At 37.3% G+C, this 21,063-nt stretch overlaps 4 protein-coding genes, 1 long non-coding RNA gene and 1 other non-coding gene across 7 annotated transcripts; 2 read left to right on the forward strand and 4 right to left on the reverse strand.

The window, feature by feature from the left end:
• Positions 1 to 387: 387 nt before the first annotated feature.
• On the reverse strand, positions 388 to 459 carry TRNAG-UCC (transfer RNA glycine (anticodon UCC)). Its single transcript has one exon. It is a non-coding gene; the product is annotated as a tRNA-Gly (tRNA).
• A 529-nt stretch (positions 460 to 988) lies between these two features.
• Positions 989 to 2,979, reverse strand: LOC125216190 (uncharacterized). The gene is made up of 5 exons (XR_016136368.1): positions 2,884 to 2,979; positions 2,480 to 2,743; positions 2,283 to 2,407; positions 2,053 to 2,210; positions 989 to 1,942 (listed from the first exon to the last, which is right to left on the reverse strand). It is a non-coding gene; the product is annotated as an uncharacterized LOC125216190 (long non-coding RNA).
• LOC125216189 (aluminum-activated malate transporter 9-like) lies at positions 1,903 to 4,469 on the forward strand. The gene is made up of 6 exons (XM_048117847.2): positions 1,903 to 2,194; positions 2,300 to 2,440; positions 2,529 to 2,798; positions 2,898 to 3,037; positions 3,142 to 3,288; positions 3,751 to 4,469. Exons 1-6 carry the CDS (start codon positions 1,903 to 1,905, stop codon positions 4,360 to 4,362), a joined length of 1,602 nt encoding a protein of 533 aa, XP_047973804.2. The 3' UTR covers positions 4,363 to 4,469.
• Positions 4,470 to 5,066: 597 nt separating this feature from the next.
• Positions 5,067 to 8,915, reverse strand: LOC125216188 (WRKY transcription factor). Of its 2 annotated transcripts, XM_048117845.2 has the most exons (3): positions 8,758 to 8,914; positions 8,600 to 8,647; positions 5,067 to 7,582 (listed from the first exon to the last, which is right to left on the reverse strand). In XM_048117845.2, the coding sequence occupies exon 3, from the start codon at positions 7,309 to 7,311 to the stop codon at positions 5,347 to 5,349; it is 1,965 nt and encodes a 654-aa protein (XP_047973802.2). In that variant the 5' UTR covers positions 7,312 to 7,582; positions 8,600 to 8,647; positions 8,758 to 8,914; the 3' UTR covers positions 5,067 to 5,346. The 2 variants fall into 2 exon arrangements, with proteins under 2 accessions (XP_047973802.2, XP_047973803.2); XM_048117846.2 differs by lacking the exon at positions 8,600 to 8,647 and having other exon boundaries at positions 8,758 to 8,915.
• A 4,031-nt stretch (positions 8,916 to 12,946) lies between these two features.
• Positions 12,947 to 13,693, reverse strand: LOC125214337 (dirigent protein-like). The gene has a single exon (XM_048115326.2). It carries the CDS (start codon positions 13,627 to 13,629, stop codon positions 13,075 to 13,077), a length of 555 nt encoding a protein of 184 aa, XP_047971283.2. The 5' UTR covers positions 13,630 to 13,693; the 3' UTR covers positions 12,947 to 13,074.
• Positions 13,694 to 16,622: 2,929 nt separating this feature from the next.
• Positions 16,623 to 19,133, forward strand: LOC125214335 (UDP-glycosyltransferase 83A1-like). The gene is made up of 2 exons (XM_048115323.2): positions 16,623 to 17,218; positions 18,113 to 19,133. Exons 1-2 carry the CDS (start codon positions 16,720 to 16,722, stop codon positions 18,997 to 18,999), a joined length of 1,386 nt encoding a protein of 461 aa, XP_047971280.2. The 5' UTR covers positions 16,623 to 16,719; the 3' UTR covers positions 19,000 to 19,133.
• Positions 19,134 to 21,063: the final 1,930 nt, after the last annotated feature.

The following is a 21,063-nucleotide window of genomic DNA, read 5'->3' on the forward strand; positions in this document are numbered from 1 at the left end:
ATAGTTTGAATTTTGGATTTTTCGGACAAATTGGATTTTATACTTTGATCATGATGCATAGCTTCTTTCTTTTTTTTAGGGAGAACCTTTTTTTTTTATCACAATAATAATGATTTCAGAAAAGATAAGTACTTTATTTTATTATACTCCCTCCGTCCCAATAAATATAAAACATTTGCTTTTCGGCATAAGATTTTATGTAGTGTTGTTTGTGAGTTAAAGAAGAGAGAATAAAATAAGAGAGAGAAAAGTAGAGATAAAGTTATTTCTATTTTAAGAAACGTTTCATTTTTAATGAGACAACCCAAAAAGAAAAATGTTTCATTTTTAATGGGACGGAGGGAGTATATGCAGTATATTTTTGAGAAAAAAAAATGCTTAGTTATATGCGTTTGCCGGGAGTCGAACCCGGGTCTATTGCTTGGAAGGCAATTATCCTAACCGTTGGACTACAAACGCTTCTTGAATGATATGTTCTTCCTAATATTATTTAGATTTATGACATTTGCATAAATTAACCCTCTTTTTTCAACTGTTTAACCAAACATAGAGTTTTGGAGTAACCTGAAATATACTAGTGCAAAATGAATTACATGTTGGCTGGAATATTATTTGTAACATGTGCATGAATATATGTGATAAATAGTGAGGAATACACATGGTATATTCCTAGGTTGTTATGGTACTTTCAAGATCCCAAGTTGTCCTCATGCATCATCACAATGGAACCAATTGCTGCAAAGCTGCTGATCCATGAAGCTGCGGTTAATGCACATTCAACGCACAAACAAGACAGCGTAACAAGCCCGTTTCTTTGCCCTGACAGTAAGCCGGAGTTGAGATCATATATCACCATCACACTCCCACTTTAGCATACAGTGTGTTTTTGGTTTCTTGATGCTGCTTTGGAGTTCGGTATAGTCTGAAACATCAGAATATGTTCTGTTGTGTTGTGTTGCGTTGTGTTGTGTGGTAAGTCAGCCCAAAATCAAGAAGATACCTCATCATATGTATCTGATGCTTCAATTATTACAACCAACAGCATGTGTTCAATTCAAAAACAAATTCATCAAAAATATACCAAATGCTTCAGGTCTATAACAGAACAACAAGCATGCATCATTCATCCCCTATCTGTAGTCAAAATCATATCTCCATGCTCTTCACCAAGCCTTCATTATCACTTCTTTTAGTGAATATGTGCTCATATTCAATTATTTCCAGGAATAGATCTAATCATAGCATCTCTCACACAACGGATAACACGTAAGAATAGGTTCGAATGTGGAATTATTGTGAGGATAGGATTAACACACAAATGGTTTGTGGAAGTATGGGGAGAGCTTCAAATGCTTGGACATTGTTGAGGGAATGAAACATATTCCAATTTCTATGATTTCAACAACTTGCAAACAATAGTCCAAGTTTTAGATATTTTCACTATGTTTTCTAGGTTAAACTAATTTGATAAATAAGGATATGAAACATGTAATGAACTGCTGACAATTTTGCAGCATCTGCATCTTAAATTTAGAAAGCAAAGCATGAAAAAAAACACTCCATTTTTTCATGATCTGTGAAATCAGCTACATATGATGTCAATGGTGTTTCTTTTCATTAAGAATGACATAAGAAAGATATTATGCAGAGCATAGACAATGAAGCATGCATGGTCTGCAATAGCCTATTAGATTCTAATTCTCCATTTATGCCACATTATTGAGGTTTAAGCATCTTTTTATCCAAGTGTTTAGCTCCATTTTCCCATCTATTATTGCTGTATTATTCTATTTTTCCATGCATCAACCACTTAGACAGAATCCCCCTCTTTAAATCACATTCAGCTCTCACATTTTCACTCACCTCGTCGTCCCTGATTTCCAACAAACATTTGGTTGGAGAATGAATGGGGCTAACGGTAGCTTTGAGATCAACATGCCTCCTATCAGCAAAGAAAAAAAAGGATCAGAAGCTAGCAAGAAAATTGCTGAGAAATACAGCTGCAAAAGCTTCATTCTGGAAGTGTGGGAGTTTGGCAAAGAAGACACCAACAGAGTGACGTTTTCGCTTAAAGTGGGGCTTGCAGTTCTTCTTGTATCTCTTCTGATACTATGCCGGGCGCCTTACCAAGTTTTCGGCGCCAGCATTATCTGGTCTATCCTCACCGTTGCCATCATGTTTGAGTACACCGTTGGTACGTGCATGCAAAACTACTATGCATAATACATACACAATTACAGTTTAATACATGCTACAGTAGAGAATTTGAACGATAAACTCACTGGCATTATGTGTGAAGGTGCAACTTTTAATAGAGGATTCAACCGTGCACTAGGCAGCCTTCTCGCTGGAGCCTTGGCCATCGTCATAGCAGAGTTAGCCTTGAAAGCAGGACAAACTGCTGAACCTGTTATAATTGGTTTCAGCATATTCATAGTTGGTAAGAAGAGTCGAAACCTTGCAAATCTGAAATCCAAACCTCGGTTTTCTGCCTACTAACTATTAAGCCACCTTGTTGAATGACACAGGAACTGTGACATCGTTTATGAAGCTGTGGCCATCTTTAGTGCCATATGAGTACGGATTTCGAGTCATACTTTTTACCTACTGTTTGATCATAGTTTCTGGATATCGCATGGGGAATCCCATCATGACGGCCATGGACCGTCTCTACTCGATTGCCATTGGAGCAATAGTTACAGTTGCAGTCAATGTGCTCATCTTTCCTATATGGGCTGGGGAACTGTTGCACAAGGAGATTGTTAGCCACTTCGCCTCTCTGGCTGATGCTCTTCAAGGTACAGAATTCAATTATATTGCATCGATAAAATTCTAGAATAAATCAAATTTCAATGATGCATGATCTTTGCTTTCTCATTCCACCTAGTGATTTTCAGAGTGTGTGGGGAAGTATCTAAAAGATGACGGATGCCAACATCCCGAGTTCACAAAGACTGTGATGGATGACTTTCCTGATGAACCTGCATATCGAAAATGTCGATCCACATTAAACACCTCAGCAAAAATAGAATCACTGGTACTCACCTCTATCTTTATGAGGATTGGTACAAATTCCAGAGTCATTCAGCACAGGAAGAAGATATGTGTTCATTTGTTTGTCTTTATTTATTTATTTTTCAGGCAAGTTCGGCGAAATGGGAGCCGCCCCATGGTAGGTTCATCCACATCTTTTATCCATGGTCGGAATATGTGAAGGTGGGTGCAGTCCTCAGATATTGTACATATGAGGTCATGGCTCTTCATGGTGTTCTACATTCAGAAATTCAGGTCTGTAAACTTATCATCTAGGATTGTTTATGCAGAAATGCTGTCAAAACTAAACAAGGCATTTCTCTATTAATATTTAAATAAATTAACCAAAAATTATGTGATTCACTGATTCTGGTGCTTGTGAGCTAGAGAATAAACTTTATACTAGTATGTATATATAGAATAATGACTAGAGCATTAAGTCACAGTATTTGTAGCAATTCTTGGTGTCTTCTTAGCTGAAACAACAGAAAAGTTTGCAAAGAATCAGCACATAGATTACCTTGCTGATTATTCTCCACAGAATCATATTTGTAACCAGGGTCAGAATGCGAGCGAATTTCTTATGAGCTGTTTCATGATAGATATATTCTGCAAAGACGAGACGTATGAACTTAGTTAGCATTGATTAGTCAAAAGCAAAGCTAAAGAGAATCACATTTAATCTGACTTGCTTCCTCTTCTACTCACTGTGTCCAGGCACCATATAGCCTGAGAATCGCGTTCCAGAAAGAGATTGAAGATGCAGCAAGAGAGGCGGCAGAGCTAGTTCGTTGTCTGGGAACAGACATATCTAACATGCAACGAAGCCTCAAACCATGCCTCCTCAAAAAGGTCCATAGCTCTGCAGAAGCACTCCAACGCTCACTTGATATGCACTCGTACATCCTCACATCTCATCACGACCCTCCAGATACTTCATCTAAGGCACAGTCGAGGCTCTCTCATGCACTGTCATCGACCTTCTCTAATCTGTCAAGCCACATGGATGATCTTGACAACAAGCTTCTCGAGCGCAACAACTCTGACCTTCCATCCCCACCGCTGCAGGAGGAATCCTATCATGAGACGATGAGAAAACAATCAAGAAGGCTCCATTCCTGGCCATCGAGAGAAGTCGATGCTTTTGAAGACGAAGGAAATTTCAGTTCAGGTTGCATTCCGAGGATGAAAGCGCTAGAGAGCACTGCCACTCTATCACTTGCAACTTTTACCTCACTGCTCATAGAGTTTGTGGCCCGGCTCGACCACTTGGTTGAGGCAGTTGATCAGCTCTCAAAGATGGCAAGATTTGAGCAGGAGGCTCTCTAAGTAGGAAACATAGTTTCATATGTTCATTAAAGCATATACAGTATTGATATTGATGTACAAGGTATTGTTATTGGATTCTAAATGAAAATCAATCAGTTTTACTTTTACCTACCTAGTAGAGTAAAATCCTGTTGGTTTCATACAAGTGGATTCCTATTAGTTTTTGAGCATATTCTGATATGATCTTTGTGTTGGGTATCAGGTTCTGCCTTAGGTTATTGGGAAGCTTCTTTTTATGAACAATTGGTAGGAAAATAAAATAAGAAACCTACTTTACTTTTGTGCTCGAATCAGTACCACTTTGCAGAGATTTTATTTCCACCTTCCATCTAGTGTAATGCTTCATCTTGTCCAACATTACTAGATTAGCATTAGAATCTATATTAAGTTGATTCTAGCAAGAGGCATAAAATCCAGCGTCACTACTGAGAAAAAGTATTCAGAAATTATGAACATTTCTGACAACTCGAATCTACAACTAGATTTCCCAATAACCTCATCATATATACATACTTGTTACTAGCCAAATCAAACTTTTTGCAAAGCTAGAGCTTCTGATAAAAGCTTTCACAAAATAAGATAACCCTAATCAAAATCACATTGCACGTACATACATTTCCGGCAAATCAGTTCGAAGCTTAAGTTCTCAAACAAACGACGAGTAAACAACAAGAAACAAGAAAGTATGAAGTCCACAAAAACGATTAAGCATAAAACCATAACTTTATTGCTACAACAGAATCTCTGCTTGACCCTACAACATTGATCCGGGCCGCTAAATGAGAGAGACAAACACATTTAGGTATTTACATAAAATAGAGTACTAAACAACAATGAAGCAGTTTCAGTTCCCCTTATTAGCACACATGCGCCTAAGTTGCAACTATGGCAAACAAACAGAGACTAGTTTCTCATGGAGAAATTAATAATACATATCTGGTGAGACTGCTTTGGAGATATAAGAAAGAAGGTCCGGGTGGGCCTTTACATCCATGTCTGATGCGTCATGAAGGACTTCTCTGGGTCAGATGGATCAACCGTGTGGTTGCTTCTAGCAAAGTTGAAACTAGGACCACCTGCAAACATTGCAATAAGATTCCCTCCGTGCACCCTTCCTTCTGGGAGCTTACGTGCTGAAGAGCTACTTCCGACATGCTGATGTGCTTGCTGGTCGCTGAAATAGCTCCAACTGCTGTTGGATGTCACCAAGCTGTTCTCCATCTTCCCAATGTCATCAACCGTGAAGACTGATTGACTGGTTACAGAATCTGGAACAGTTATTCCTATGGTTGCACCACCGTGGACCCTTTTATCCTGGACCAAGCCACCATGAGACCCGCAGAGTCCGGTTTTACCCCTAGCAAATGTGTTGCAAGGAGCATCACCTTGCCCAAACTCGTAACCAGGGTGACCCCAGGTGCATCTTTTCCCTCCACCATGGGCCTTGCAGAAATCAGTGCTTCCCTGAGCACTTTTACCACAGCCTTCAAATTTGCATCTCTTTCCACCACCATGGCGAACACAATATTCAGTACGTCCCCTGGCACTCTTGGTGCAATCTGGGATAGCACACCTTTTACCTCCCCCATGTGCTACACAGTAAAGGGTCCCTCCATGCACACTCTTTGGGCAAATTCCACCCCCTTCGAATGAGCATCGCTTTCCACCACCATGGCCTTTGCAGAAGGGGGTGCTTCCTTCTGCACCTTTTTTGCACTCTGGATATGTGCATCGTTTGCCACCACCGTGTGCCTTACAGAACATAGTACTTCCTTGAGCTCCCTTGTTGCATTCAGGATACTGGCATCGTCGACCCCCTCCATGGGAGATGCATAGACCAGACAGGCCTTCTGCACTCTTTTTGCAATTTTCTCTCTGGCATCTCTTGCCACCACCATGACGAATGCACAATCCGGACTTGCCTCTAGCAGCCCGGCTGCAACCCTCATGAGAGCATCGCCGGCCACCACCATGGGCTATACAGAAATCAGTACGTCCTTCAGCACTTTTTGTGCATCCTAAAAACTCACATCGGCGACCACCACCATGGGCCTTGCAGAATGCAGTTCGGCCCTCAGCTCCTTTATGGCATCCAGTACGCTGACACCTGCGACCACCACCATGAGCAATACAGAGACCAGATGCTCCTCTTGCTCCCTTCAAACATCCCTGAAACTGACATTGTTTAGTACTACTACTACGCTGCTGTTGTAATTGCGTTATCCCGGAAGTACAGGTGACTGAGCTTTTTGGTGTTGTAATTACACTCGAGGAGAGACCTGGAGATGTTGACTTCATTGGTCCTGACTGGTCTAGAAAGCAAATGTTTTCCTCATTGTGGGGAGTCAGTGATGGGAAAAACGGACTTCCAAGTGATCCTTCATCTGCATTTAGACCTCCATTGTCGGTAACCATCTTGGTAGCATTTTTCAGCACAGAGGAACTCGGATAAACAGTTGTAATATCAGATACAGCAGGCTGACTGAAGAGGCTTAATTGCAGATTGACCTTAGGCCCATTTTTCAATGATTCCAAACTAGGTTTTTCTACAGCTGATGATTTATCACCACCTAGATTTAGAGTGAAGTCCAGCTCTATATCCATTGAAGACTCCCCTTCAGTTTCCTTGGCTGAAGACATTGAAGTGCAGGCAGTTGCAGTACTCCCCTTACTGTCTGACGAGCTTGACGAATGACCAAGGTTTAGACATAGCAGAGACTCACCTTGCTGATTCATTGGATCGCCTACAATACCCCACTTTCGTTTCACCCCCTTTGAAGCAGATGTAAAAGGGGTTGCATGACCAGGAGAATCAAGTCGTAGGGTTGTGTCCGCACAATACACAACTTTGGCTCCAGTTCCTCTGATTTGGATGGGACTGCACAGATTCTTGAACGCATCCGATTGAGGGTTAGCAGCAGAACCCAGATTGTAGAATCTGGCATCCATGACCAAATATCTAAAGTACCAACACACTTATTTTAACAAAAACTCAATTCACAAAGAACAGTCTGCCTGACTTCCGGGTATTAGGAAATTATATACAGAACAAAGGTTAGATGTCTCTGAAAGAGTACACCGCACCCCCACTGACAAATCCAGATGTATCACAGCGATCCATTCTCTGTTAGAAGTTCAAATTTTCCGTAATTATCAGCAGTAACACATGTAAACTGCAGATGAATTTCACTTCTGAAAGTACGTAAAGCAGCAGGCCATCCTGTACAACATAAATATATTAGTGGGTGGACAGTTTACTGTAGTCAAGAGTGCTATCAAGTATCAATTACGTTGAATATATAGCAGCTAACACACACAATTTTCTACATGACTTCATAATTATGGTAGTTCCAAAGAGAATTTGTACAATCGTGACATAATACTTCCTAAAAGAAAAGAAGTAAATTATTGCCATTTTTTCTACTCAAAAGAATCAGAAGGAATTTTTAACTGAGTAGAACAATTTCCGGGAATATTTTCCACTTTCAGACAATAGACAGATGGATTGAATTGGAATATCATGGGTAATAATCTGGTGATTTTGTCTTAGAAGGCATAGCATGAATACATGTAGTACTATAAAGGAGAGTGGACGAAGATATGATACTCATATATCATCTTGCTGTTATCAAGAGAGGCCCCAATTAAGTTAGTATTCATCAACATGTATACAGATCACCCCGAAAGTACATAAACACTTGTATGTTGTTTAGAGAGAGCAAAGAGCCCATACATTTCATGTCATCTCGAGTACCCAAACCACCAATCAGTAATAAAGAAAAGCAACCTGACACCAAACAAAAGTGGCTTTTTCTCTTGGTCATTGATTCTATCCAGTTTCTTATCTGTCTAACTTTTTTATCTTTTGCTCGGGGGTAGCCTAGACTATAAGCAAAGATCTCAGCAGAACATATCATCCACATTTATGCTGGACGGTTGTGAAAATGAATCAAGGTGAAAGGCGCAATTAGCTCAGAAAATTGATAATTTTCTTTATCAATTTTTTCTCAATTCTCGCTATACGAAATCAAATAGAGTTGTAAAACGAATCACTACTAATTCATCTTTGGATACAGAAAAATATTTCAAAAAACTAAGCAGATCTATTTTGAGAACGAATTCCGCATCAGAGAACAGATATCCCCGCTCACACAAACAAATCCATTCAACGAGAAAAACACACACCACACCAACAATTAGATTAATGAATTTCAATAAGTCTATCCGAAACACGCACCGGTAGCAGCAACGACTGTAGATGTCAACAAATTCAGATAGCAGAGAGCTAAAATCAGAAACAGGATCGATCAATAATCAGCTTCGGGAAGAGAAACACAGAGGCAGGAGCGCAGAAATAGCATTCAGCAATTGAGAGATCGGTCAAATTCTTCTTACCTGCTGGATTCAATCGGTAATTCAGCTGCGGAATAAAACGAATCTGTTCAATAATCAAGAGAGAGAGAGAGAGGCAGAGATCGGAGAGAAAGGGGGAGCTAGGGCTTGGTGTGCGCCGGCGAGGTATAAAAAGAGAGAGAGGGGTGTGTGATTTTGCGGATTTTCGAGTAAATGTATATATATATGGTTGAACAGTGAGTGTGGGAAAATTGGTAATTTCTCAAAATTAATCAACGGACAGTGACAATCGACGCGGCAGGTTAAGCCGTCTTACTTAATTTAGCAAAATGCTCTTATTAATATTAATCTCCCTCTAATTATGCACTCCTCTTAACATGAAATAACACTAGTCATCAAATTATGGTCTATTCTTTTGAAATTATCGATTTTGAAAATTCTCAATTATCTCAAGACTTTTTTTTTTTTTTTGGGTAAATACCCCCTCCGTTCCAGATAATTCGTCCCAGTTTTCCATTTCGATCTATCCCACATAATTTGTTCCCCTTCACTTTTATCATGTTTGGTAGTGGACCTCATATTCACTAACTCATTCCTACTCATATTTTATTATAAAACTAATACTCCCTCCGTTCCAAGGAAGATGACCCATTTCTTGGACGGCACGGGATTTTATACAACTTTATTTTGTGTGTTAAATGGAGAGAGTAAAGTAAGAGAGAGATGATAAAGTAGAGATAAAGGAGTTTCCATTTTAAGTAATGGATCATCTTGGTTGGGACAAACTAAAAAGGAAAGTGAGTCATCTTTAATGGGACGGAGGGAGTATATAAATGTAGGACTCACAATCCACTAACTTTTTCAACTCACTTTTCGTTAATACAATTCTTAAAATCCGTACCCGATCAAAGTGACCCGAATTATCCGGAACGGGGTGAGTAAATAATAGCGCAAAGGTGTATTAATTTGGTAATATGGAATACTAAGTGATATCGTTTTGATACTAAAAATAAATTTGGTCATATGAAATTATTCAAAAATTTAAAAACAATATTGGATTAAGATTTCTCCATCACTTTCTCATCTTTTAAGTGGGGGTTGTTGAATCTCCTCTAAATTTTATTCTATGATAATTTCACTATGCCTTTCATCGCATTTTTCATATTTCTTTTCAATTTATAGTACCAATTAAGATATTTTTTATATTAAAAATAAAATATGATAAAATATTTTAATACAAAATGTGGAAACAACTAGTAAATGTTTTCAAGGTGAAACTTGAAAGCATTGAAAGGTGGTTTGTGGCGATACGACGTTGGATGAGAGCAGACTTTTCGTAGCATATTACGGCTGCCCCCTTTCGCGTTTATAATTAAATAAAATAGTTGGATTAAATTAATAATAATATAAAATAGTTTTGGTGGCATATGATGATTCAGTCATTTAAGAGTGGGGAGCGGCTCGTCACCGCTCGAGGTGCGGTTGGTGGGCCCCGCTTCTGCCTGACTTCTAATTAACAGCTTGGATTTGATTCCCCGCCTCTGTCGACACTTACGAGGTGCCTCTTCCTTTTTTTACCGGTTTATTCATTTCATTTATTTTTGCTATTCCAAAATAAAATAGCATCAAATCATAAAAAAAAATATTCAGTTCATTTATTAATTATTAGCGATAGCTTTTGGTGATGAATGGATTTAAGTTTTAATGTAAAATTGTTAGAATAAAAAAGAAATAAATATGAAAACTTAAAAAAAAAAAAAGAAGTTTTATAGTTGTTGTTGTCTCATTGGACTCGATATTGCACTAATATGGGATAGGTGAAGTACTAGTACTCTCTCCGTTTCACTATATTTAGTCATTTTATTATTTCGGAAAGTTTCTTCATAGTTGAGTCATTTAAAGTAACTTTTTTCTCTTTCTTACTTTACTCTTTCTTATTTATTTTCTCTACTTTATTCATTTTATACTTTATTCTCTTTACTTTTTCTTCTCTCTTATTTTTTTATCTATTTATTTAACACACCCAATATTCATTTCTAAAACTTCGTGCTGAAAAGTTTCACCTCACCTACGGCGAAACGGATGGAGTATCATTTTTTGGCTAAATAACTATTTTGTCATTAATTCACGGGAATTAACCTTCAGTAATCTAAGTGTCAGTTCAGTTCGGTTACCAAGATAACTTTTATCTTCTCCATTCACACTTTCAACTAAATCTTAGCTAACAATTGTAGATTTGGGCATATTTCGGCCCATTTGAATGGACTCATTTTTCCCTAATCTCATGACTAACCATCTCACCTCACCCCCTCCTACTAATTTGTTCATCTCGCTCTCCTTATTATTCTCCTCTCCACTCTACTCTATAATTATGCATGAGACTAATTTAATCCTAGTCAATATCTGTTTTAGTGTATCTCAAACTATATCTCAAAGATAATTTTATTTCATTAATCCAATGGCCACTAAGATAACAAGTTTTAGGTGTGAAATAAAAAAGTAGTGGAGTAGTATATGAGGACAAAGTTTATAAAAGTGATGATGCGGTGGCGACAATCAAACAGATCCGTGAGATTTTCAAAGTTCCGACGCCGCGGCCGAGGCTACGTGTCAAATAGAATCGACCAAAGCCAATGTACTAGCTTTTGTCATTGATTTGTAGCTTATAAATTCTTTAATGGAAAGTTCAATTTGTACGTGATATAGATTATAGTGATAAAAGTGAGATTGCGCATTTGAACAATTCCATCGCTATATACTTCACATTTAAAGTTTTATAGTTAAGGTTGGTTAAAATCGAACTAGTTAAGGTTTATCTTAATTCTCAAATCCATATACGACCTGCTATCTTCAAATCGAACATGACTTGCACACGATGTGAACCGTTAATGACATAATACAATTTAGATTGACCTGATATGATAACGACATGAACCTTATTTATACAATTAAAATGTAATATTATATCATTAACATTTATTATACACCATTAAAAATTTAATCACAATTTAAATTTAAGGAATAAAATTACATTATACTAATATATTTTTTACCTGAAATTAACCCGACCCAACTCAAATCCAATCTGAAACTAACAACTTTATAATAGATCGACTTGATAAACACACGAACTCAAAAGTATGAAAGTTATCGTAACCCATATGGAAAAACAGGTAGTACATGTAATTTCCCTCGTTATAAAAGACATATTACACGTAGAAAAGTTAAAAGGCATATTCCTTGAAGCTCAAAATATTCTAATGACCAAAATCAAGTTTTGACCAACTCCAACCTTCAATCAGATGTGAATGAACCTGTTAAAATATGCCAACACACAACTAAATATTCGAAATGGCATTGTTGTTAATCCCTAGATTAGATAGAGAGGAATATGATTGCAATTTGCATTCCCTTAAAAGGGACAACTCTTAAATCTTTAAGCAAACACCAACTTTAATAAACGAGAAAAAAGTAGAACACACCCTCTTGAAAAAGAGTGGTGTACAACTAGAGAATCGGCCCATTAGTCATGTACATAGATATTTTTGCACCACCAATAATTTACCAACTTACCATAATAGGTTCGATGATTCCATCAAATAATAACGATTTTACTTTTCTACGAGTAACGGTATTTATGATATTTAACATTTTTAGAGTTAAACCAAAAGATTAAATTTTTTCGGAAAATGTTAAAAAAGTCATGAAAAAATATAACCGTGGCTCTATTTTATTAGTACTAGTAGAAAAGTGAGTAAATAAATTGAAGGTAAAGTTGGAATTTGAGAAAAGAAATTATATCAACTACGAATTCGGCAAATTGATGATATCTGAACAAAAGAAGCTGTTTTAGTATCACTAAATAATTGCAAATTTCACATATAATAAAACTAAAATCGAGTCTCATTGTGAATAACGTCCATTTGTGATCTCAATCCCATTTTCTATACAAACAGTAACAATAAAGTTAAATTCAAATTTTAATTTTATTTAAAAATCTTAATTTTGATAGTGAAATTGCTATCTAAACATAGCCTTATTCTTAGTTATTATAACCCCCATTTTCATGGAATTATATGTAATCCACCTCTTTTATTTCCCCCCTTGTTCCTTTATGTTTATTTATGATATCTTGAATTGTAAATTACGTGGCCCTATTTATTTTATGTTAAAAAACTACAGATAGTATATCACATCACTATTACAAAACATAAAATGTAACAATGGAAAGTAAAAATCATGAATAATTTGCCTTGTCTTGTCCTTATTTTGGCCAAAATAAGAGTTGTTACAATTTGATGTGAAAAAATCAAACAAACATAACAAAAAAAACCTTAAATTCATCAAATGTAAAACATTCTACCAACACTCGTACAAATTTATATCAACACGAAGCCTAAAATAAACCTCTCCTTCAAACGCATCTGTCATGAGCGTCGCCACTCCCCTCGTCATGAAGAAATCTCCCGTTCCACCGATTACCGAAATCTCCCTCGTCTTGTTCATCAACGGATCTGCCCCGGCAAAGTTGATGGAGCCCTTATGCTGCGTCGAGTTGAAGACGAAAGAAAACCCTACCCACGCAGTGAAGATCTCCTTCTTGTCGTACAGGTAGAATCCCTGGGCCCGCCCCACGGCCGGTGAGTGGAGGTTGTTGTCGATAGTGATGGGATCGTCGAAAACAACGACGTTCCCGAAGTGGTTTTGGCCGGCTAGGGTGACCCTGTCGCCCCAGGCCGGCGATCCCACTATCGCGGATGTGGCGTTGTGGGAGTTGTGGCCGTTGTAGAGTATGTCGTGGAAGTAGAGGACCATTCGCTTGCATGGCCGGGGGCGAGGGGTGGAAGCGGTTGAGAAGCCGAGGAGGAGGAGGAGGAGGAGAATGGGTGTGGAGGTTAGGGTTTTGAGTGCCATGGATATTGGTGTGAGGAGAGATGCGGTGATGGTGTATGTTGGCAATGCTTTGCTATATATAGAGATGGAGTGAGATAGAAGTTTTAAGGAGTTACTATGTATGAAATGGAACAATTTAGAATACTTGAACAGTGGTTGGGGTGGGGCCAGGATTTTGACGATGAGGCATAGAAGAAAAATCGCAGTATCATGCATGGCATCTCTCAGGGTTAGCGTAGAAGCAGCTCGTCATTGGCATCTGTAAGAGCATGTTCGGTATGATGGAATGGAGGTTGGAATGGAATGAAGATAGGAATGAAATGTCAATTTCCTTGGATTTCCTTTGCATTTTCATCCATTCACTCGTTCATTCCATCACACCAAGCAAATGAATAGAATGGAAGTAGAAATCACATTCCATTCCATCATTCCATTCCATCATACCAAAAAGCCCCTTAGTCTGAGGGGGTGGTGTAATGAGAAAGAATGATAATAAGTTGTGAAATAGAAAGAGACGGATAAATAAGGTGAGACAGGGTGATGCGGGAAAAAATATTTGTAAATGCAATGAAAGCATTTTGCAACACACAAAATTTCATTAGAAGCGCACTTAATTTGATTGTGCATGCATTATGCATGCAATGACTTTATGCGTTCAGTGCAGTGCACGGTAACCCATCTTGCTAGATATGGATAAACATGTGGTTCCATTTTGATGCTTGACTTCTAAGATAGTTTCATATGAGGTAAAATGCGGTTGTGGGGGTATTAGGATATCTTCAACTCTAAGAATAACCTAATGATTTGTTGGGGCAAGAATTTCATGGTGTGACTTACGTCTCACACAGTCACACATGTACAATGACACAAATAGTAAAATGTATGTGAAAGATCACCAATCTATAGACTTCATGGTTTATATGGATTCCCTCAAATAGGAGTTGATTTTACTACTGTAAATTCAACTCGGATCATCTATCTTACACATAATGTTATGGTACCACTAATAAAACATAGTAAAAAACAATAATATTGGAGCTAAAAAAAAGAACTATAAATCGTTAAGGATGTGAAAATGCAACTACGTACTCTTGTAGTTGTTGGCAACTAATTTTGTTGGAAATTACTTATCGTACCTTCTTTATTTTTGTTGACATTAGTATTCTCACAAGTTGATAAAGTGATTTTACTAATATAGCCACGTGATAAGACATGTGAAAAGATTTGAAATTGAACACAGAATTTGCGAGATCGATAGCTTTTGAAACTACGATTTCCTTTTTCCCTCTAAATTCTCATTTCTTAAAAAAATATGGTAGTCCAATAAGGCTACTACTTGTTAGAAAATAATGTTTCAAAAATGGCCAGTGGTCGCTAATTACTCCTTTCGTTCTGCAGTAGTGAAGACGTTTCTTTTCGACATGCGATTTAAAAAAAATTGTGTTAAATAAGTTAAGTAAATGAAGAATAAAGTATGAGATGAAAAAGGTATAGAGATGAAGAGAAAATAAATAAAAGATAGCATGAGAAGAAATGTGTTGATTTTTATTAAAAAGGGAAATGACTCCACTAATATATATGAAACGCACTAAAATAGAAAAATGACTCCACTACTGTGGAACAGAGGAGTATAATCCCAAACTAATATTGGACTTTAGATCTTTTCATTATCTTAATGTTGTAAGATCACAAACTTTTACTTGTGTATGAGATTTTCTGTAATTGATATTTTCAGTGAAATGAATCATGTGTGGCCTTTATCGATTTCATATTGAGCATTTACCAAGTCAAATCTAATCGAAGAAGGGGCAAGATATTCGATGAAGATGACTTACAAACATGAACACTCAACATTCAATCCTGAGAAGAAATTTGTTTTGAGAACACGAAAATAAAATATTTGGGCTGAGGTTTAATTAATTGCAATATTAGCGTGAAACAATGCCATGCAAGACTATTCAAAACGACATCGTTGTTTCCCGTCTGGCTATATAGGTATATTGTATAATTGGATTTCGCCAAAATTCATCCAACGGTAAAATGCAAAGTTCACCAAGATAAATAGCCAACAAAATTAAATTAAATCAAGACGTTTTGAGATTATTCTATATTCCAAATCCAAATTCAAATTCAGGAACTCAAATTGGACCTGCTACATTATCATCTTCCTGTATATAGGTCATTTTACATTTTTCTAATATGATTGTACATTTTAGTTTTTTAGTGATAACAAAGGCACATGTGTGATACGTGGTGGCCAAATTCGCCACGTAGTGTGTGAAGGGATAGCTATCCTAGATAAAATAGTATTTAGATATAGTCTAAGATGAACCAAAAAACACACAATATACTTAATCCCAAGATACAATCTTGCAAACCGAACATCTCCTGTGTGTACAATATTACTACCTCTGTCCCACAATAAATGTCACATTTTGCCATTTCAGTCCGTCCCGCAATAAGAGTCACATTTCACTTTTACCATAAATGGTAGTAGACCACACATTCCACCAATCAATTCTACTCACATTTTATTATAAAACTAATATATATAAGTGAGACTCATCATCAACTAACTTATTCAACTCACTTTTCTTTACATTTCTTAAAACTCGTGCCCACACTAAATGTGACACTTAACGTGGGACGGAGGTAGTAGTTGTTAACTACTCCCTCCGTCCGTGAAATGTTGTCCAGTGTTTTCATCTTGTCCGTCTGTAAAAAGTTATCCACTTTGCTTTTTTTCTATTTTTGGTAAACGATCCCTACTTTCCACTAACTTTTTACACTCACGTTCTATTATAAAATAAATATATAAATATTGAACCCTCATTCCACTAACTTTTTTTCATCTCACTTTTCTTCACATTTCTTAAAACGTATACTGAGTCAAACTAGGACAATATTTTGGGTGTACGAGCCACGTCGTCTAGCTATTATTATTACTCCATTATTATTGTACTCCATATTTTATTTTAAATTTCCATTTCATTATCAATAAATTTATCTTTTGCATCCTCAGTGTATCCAAAATCAAAACAAAAAACTACTCCAACAAGATTGTGAAAAGCTCAATTGGTTCATTCGACGGCAAAGAGGCAGCGAGCTCCGATGGCGACCGGCGACCGACCTCACGTGCTGGCCGTTCCGCTCCCCGCACAAGGGCACGTGAAGCCGCTCATGTCTCTGTGCCGCCAAATTGCCAAACACGGCATTAAGGTCACCTTCGTTAACGCCCAATCCATCCACGACAAGCTACTACTCTCCGCATCCGCAGCAGCCGAAGACGATTCCGACAACAACATAGCTATGGCAACAGTCCCCGACGGCCTAACTCCGGAGGACGATCCGAACAACCCCTTCACGCTGTTCGAAACTCTGCCAAAGACAATGCCGCAAACCTTGAAAGATTTGATCGAGACGATCAACAGCTCCAACCCGAATGAGAAGGTCACTTATGTCCTTGCCGACCTCTCGTTTTCGTGGGTTTTCGACGTTGCTGAAAAGACGGGAGCTGAGCCGGTGGGTTTCTCGCCGCCCTCCGCCGCCTCCTTGGCCATGTTGTTTCACACTCTCAAGTTGTTCGAGCAAGGAGATCTCGATGCAAACGGTAATCCATCTTTCCATATTTGAAAAATGTCTATCAATTCAAAAAAAAATCCAAATTACAACTCACTACGACCCTAATTTAATTTGTCACCATGTAAACCGACACTCCGCCCCTCATTTCCCTTTTTTTTAATAAAAACAAAATATGCAAAAGTTTATTTTTTATTCTCTTCACCTACTTTTCTACACAAATTCTTAATCACCGGGCCTAAAAGTTCTGACTCAATTTATTTAGGACGGAGGGAGTAAAAAGTAAATTGAAAGTGTTGGTGGATTGTGGATCTTAATTTTATACTCCATCCGTCCCGCTTTAGGAGTCCCGGTTGATCAATTTCGGACATCCCGCTTTAGGAGTCCCGGTTGAGATAAATTAATAAAAAATATACCTACAAAGTGTTAAAAATGAACCCCAACATCCACTACAACTAATAAAAAAGTGTTAAAAGTGGGTCCCAACATACACTACAACATTTATTTATTGGACACTCAATTAAAAGTGGGTCCCAATATCCACTACAATATTTATTTATTACACTCAAACACTTTTTTCTTAAAACATGTGCCCGACTCAACCGGGACTCCTAAAGCGGGACGGAGGGAGTATTAGTTTTAGAATAAAATGTGAGGGAGAATGAGTTAGTAGAATGTGGGGTTCACTACCAAAAATGATAAAAATGAAAAGTGACAAATTTTTAGAGACGTACAAAAATGGAAATAAGTGACAAATTTTGCAGGGACGAAAGCAGTAGTATTTTATGAATTTTTAAAATACTACTCCCTCTATCTGCAAATACATGTCCCACCGAGACAGAATTTGCAATTTGCTAGCCTGTTGCCTAGTAGGAAAAAGATGTGTCGCATGCTTACACCTACGTGTGTGTCCGCCTTGTTGCAGGGTCAATGAAGAACGGGGATGTAATTTCCCTGTCCGACGATATACCCTCTTGGACAAAAGACGAGCTTTCGTGGCATGTTCCGCAGCCCGGTGACACGAAAGCCCAAAAGCTCTTCTTCGAACTCGTAAAAGGATACAAAGATGCTACTAAAGCTAAGTGGTGGCTTTGCAACACTTGCTATGAACTCGAACCTGAAGCTGCTGAGTTGCTTCCCAATGCATTCCCAATCGGGCCGGTAAATTTACTCAACTCCGACAATTCAACACATTCCAATTTCTATTCCGAAGATTCGTCCTGTTTAAGATGGTTGGACACCAAACTGGTTGGATCGGTTGTGTATGTTTCATTTGGAAGTTCGGCATTTTTCTCTCAACAACAGCTGGATGAGTTGGCTCTTGGCCTCGAGCTATCAGACCGGCCCTTCCTATGGGTTGTGAGGCCGGACCTTGCCAACGGGTCACCAGTTGTATACCCTAATGGGTTCTTGGAGAGAGTAAGTGAGGTCGGGAAGATTGTAGGTTGGGCGCCACAAAATATGGTTCTTTCGCATCCATCTATTGCCTGTTTTTTGTCACACTGTGGATGGAATTCGACTATGGAAGGAACGAGTAGAGGGGTCCCTTTTCTATGTTGGTCTTATTTCACGGACCAATATCATAATGAAAGGTACATTTGTGATGTGTGGGAGAATGGATTGAAAATTGAATTTGATGAAGAGGGGATTAGATCAAGGCATGAAATCAAGAAGAAAATCAGTATGTTGTTTTCTGATAATAAATTTAAGGAAAATACAGTGAAGCTCAAGGAAAAGTGTTGCAAGAGCATTGGTGAGGGAGGGTCGTCTTATAAGAATTTGGAGAAATTTATTGATCATCTTAGAAGATGAAAGATGATATAATCTGAATTTGGATGTTGAATCTCCAATTTTATTTATTTTTGGCTTGGTAATGATTTCATTTTATTTTCTTTTACGTATTCAACACATATATAGTGATCCAATAATTGTATTTGTCTTATTAGGAGAAATTAAGAAATTATGATAGGCTTTGGTTTTTGGTCTCCCTTAATTTAAAAAATGACCGATTAAATCGTAACTTCAATATTTTTTGGAATTCTCTCGTGGATTTGAACTTGGAGAAAGTTGAATGTGGCATAGATGCCGGGGACATATGACATGGAATAAATTATTAAATGACACCGTTCCACTTGAAATTTACGTTTCCAAGCCATACATCTCCGGGAACATATGAAGGAGTAATGAACTATTTGAGGGGACCTTTAAATTTGTGAGGTGGAGTTTTCACCTAGCGTGGATATTGTTGATCAGATTTCCGATGAAGACAAAGACAAAGACAAAGACAACTACAACTATGAAAAAAAAAAATTGCGAACTCTAAAGGACATTGGATTTACATTGTCAATTATTTTCACTATCACAAAAATATTTGTTTTATTATCTTCATCTTCCATGTTTCTTTTAGAGCACAATAATGTTTTGATTTCCTCCCAAGTCCCAACCGTTCAATTTCTTAGTTTAAAAATATTAAGGGTTTAAAAGCCCATTAGGTGTGGAGGCAAACTTGGAACAATCTCTGTGAATTTTCTAGACTTGATATATAAATGGTGAAGAAATTTCAAATATCCGTTATTCTTAATTTAAAATATGGAATAAGGCTCCTTAAAAATAAACATTATGAATACACGAAAGGTAGATACATAAAATAAAGAAATAAAAATCCATTAAAATCTCTCTCAAAATCCATTCTTTTTTATATCTCTATTCCTTACAATTTAACTTTCGTTTCCATATTAGCGATTTGGTTTTTTTTTTCTCCATATATTTGCATCTATATCACTCTATTTGTATAATACTTTGGTAAGAAATGGAGTAATTAATAAAGAATAAAATTATAATATCCTAAACTTTCTCTGTTTCCTTCCAACAACGTTATTACAATTTTACTGAATTACAAACATTTTAGAATAATAAATATCTATATGTACATACAATAATCCTTCACCTCTTGTACGAATTCAATTCAGTAGCAGCCGCAAGAAATCGGTAAAGCTCTTTTGCTTCCTCAACTTTGTCTTTTTTTAATGCATTCTTTTTTATTTCTCTATTCTTTAAAATTTAATTTTCGTTTCTTATTTTGCTATTCTTGTTAATTTCCCTATGGGCGAATATAACTACAACAATAAAATATCAGGGCCTTTAATTATTTTGTTTCCTAAATTACAGATACTAGTATTAGAATAACAATCTTATTTGATTTGATTTGATTTCCAAACTGAGGCTTCCGGCAGCGTTTCTCACCTGCGAGACGCTGCGGGAGCTCGAGCTCAGGAATCCGTTCGGCTCGGTTAAACTACCTCAACGCTTATCCTTACCAAATTTGAAAACCTTTCATCTCGAAACCCTTAATTTGGTCTCTGACGATGATGACATCAGCATGGAGACCTTTTCCGGCCTCCCGGAGCTGGAGAAGCTTACTCTTGTCAAGTATTCGTGGGATGGCGGCGTTGTTATAAAGGCGCCAAAGCTTCGACTTCTTCTCTTTTACTTTACCAATTTCATTTTGTGGAATCCATTTTTGGATTCCACAAAAAATAGTTCTCATCTTTTCTTTTACTTTACCAATTTCTCGTTAAAACTCGTGTCGTCCACAAACGGAACTATTTTTTATAGACGAAGTGAGTAAGTATTTAGATAAATAATTGTACTCTAAATTTCACACATGCCTAATTAAATAAACTTCCTCCAACATTAGGAGATAAAGCTTTGAACATTCTAAACCATGACAAACGAGGTATAGGAACAATGATAGTAATTAGAGCTGAAAAAATACTTCTATAGTAAAAGAGTCAAATATTTTTCACTGGGAAATTTGAGACAAGGTCAGTAAAGAAAACAAACAAGATATATACTAATATCGTCGAGGTTTAGCAT

This window comes from Salvia hispanica, chromosome 3, assembly GCF_029641045.1.
Source record: "Salvia hispanica isolate PSC_SH4W2 chromosome 3, Shi_PSC_v1, whole genome shotgun sequence".
Lineage (NCBI taxonomy): Eukaryota > Viridiplantae > Streptophyta > Magnoliopsida > Lamiales > Lamiaceae > Salvia > Salvia hispanica.

Coding starts and splice junctions, on each gene's coding strand:
- LOC125214335 (XM_048115323.2), top strand. CDS start 16,720: ATGGCGACCGGCGACCGACCTCACGTGCTGGCCGTTCCGCTCCCCGCA. Junction 17,219..18,112: donor AGGAGATCTCGATGCAAACG/GTAATCCATCTT, acceptor GCCTTGTTGCAG/GGTCAATGAAGAACGGGGAT.
- LOC125214337 (XM_048115326.2), bottom strand. CDS start 13,629: ATGGCACTCAAAACCCTAACCTCCACACCCATTCTCCTCCTCCTCCTC.
- LOC125216188 (XM_048117846.2), bottom strand. CDS start 7,311: ATGGATGCCAGATTCTACAATCTGGGTTCTGCTGCTAACCCTCAATCG.
- LOC125216189 (XM_048117847.2), top strand. CDS start 1,903: ATGAATGGGGCTAACGGTAGCTTTGAGATCAACATGCCTCCTATCAGC. Junction 2,195..2,299: donor CATGTTTGAGTACACCGTTG/GTACGTGCATGC, acceptor TTATGTGTGAAG/GTGCAACTTTTAATAGAGGA. Junction 3,289..3,750: donor TTCTACATTCAGAAATTCAG/GTCTGTAAACTT, acceptor CACTGTGTCCAG/GCACCATATAGCCTGAGAAT.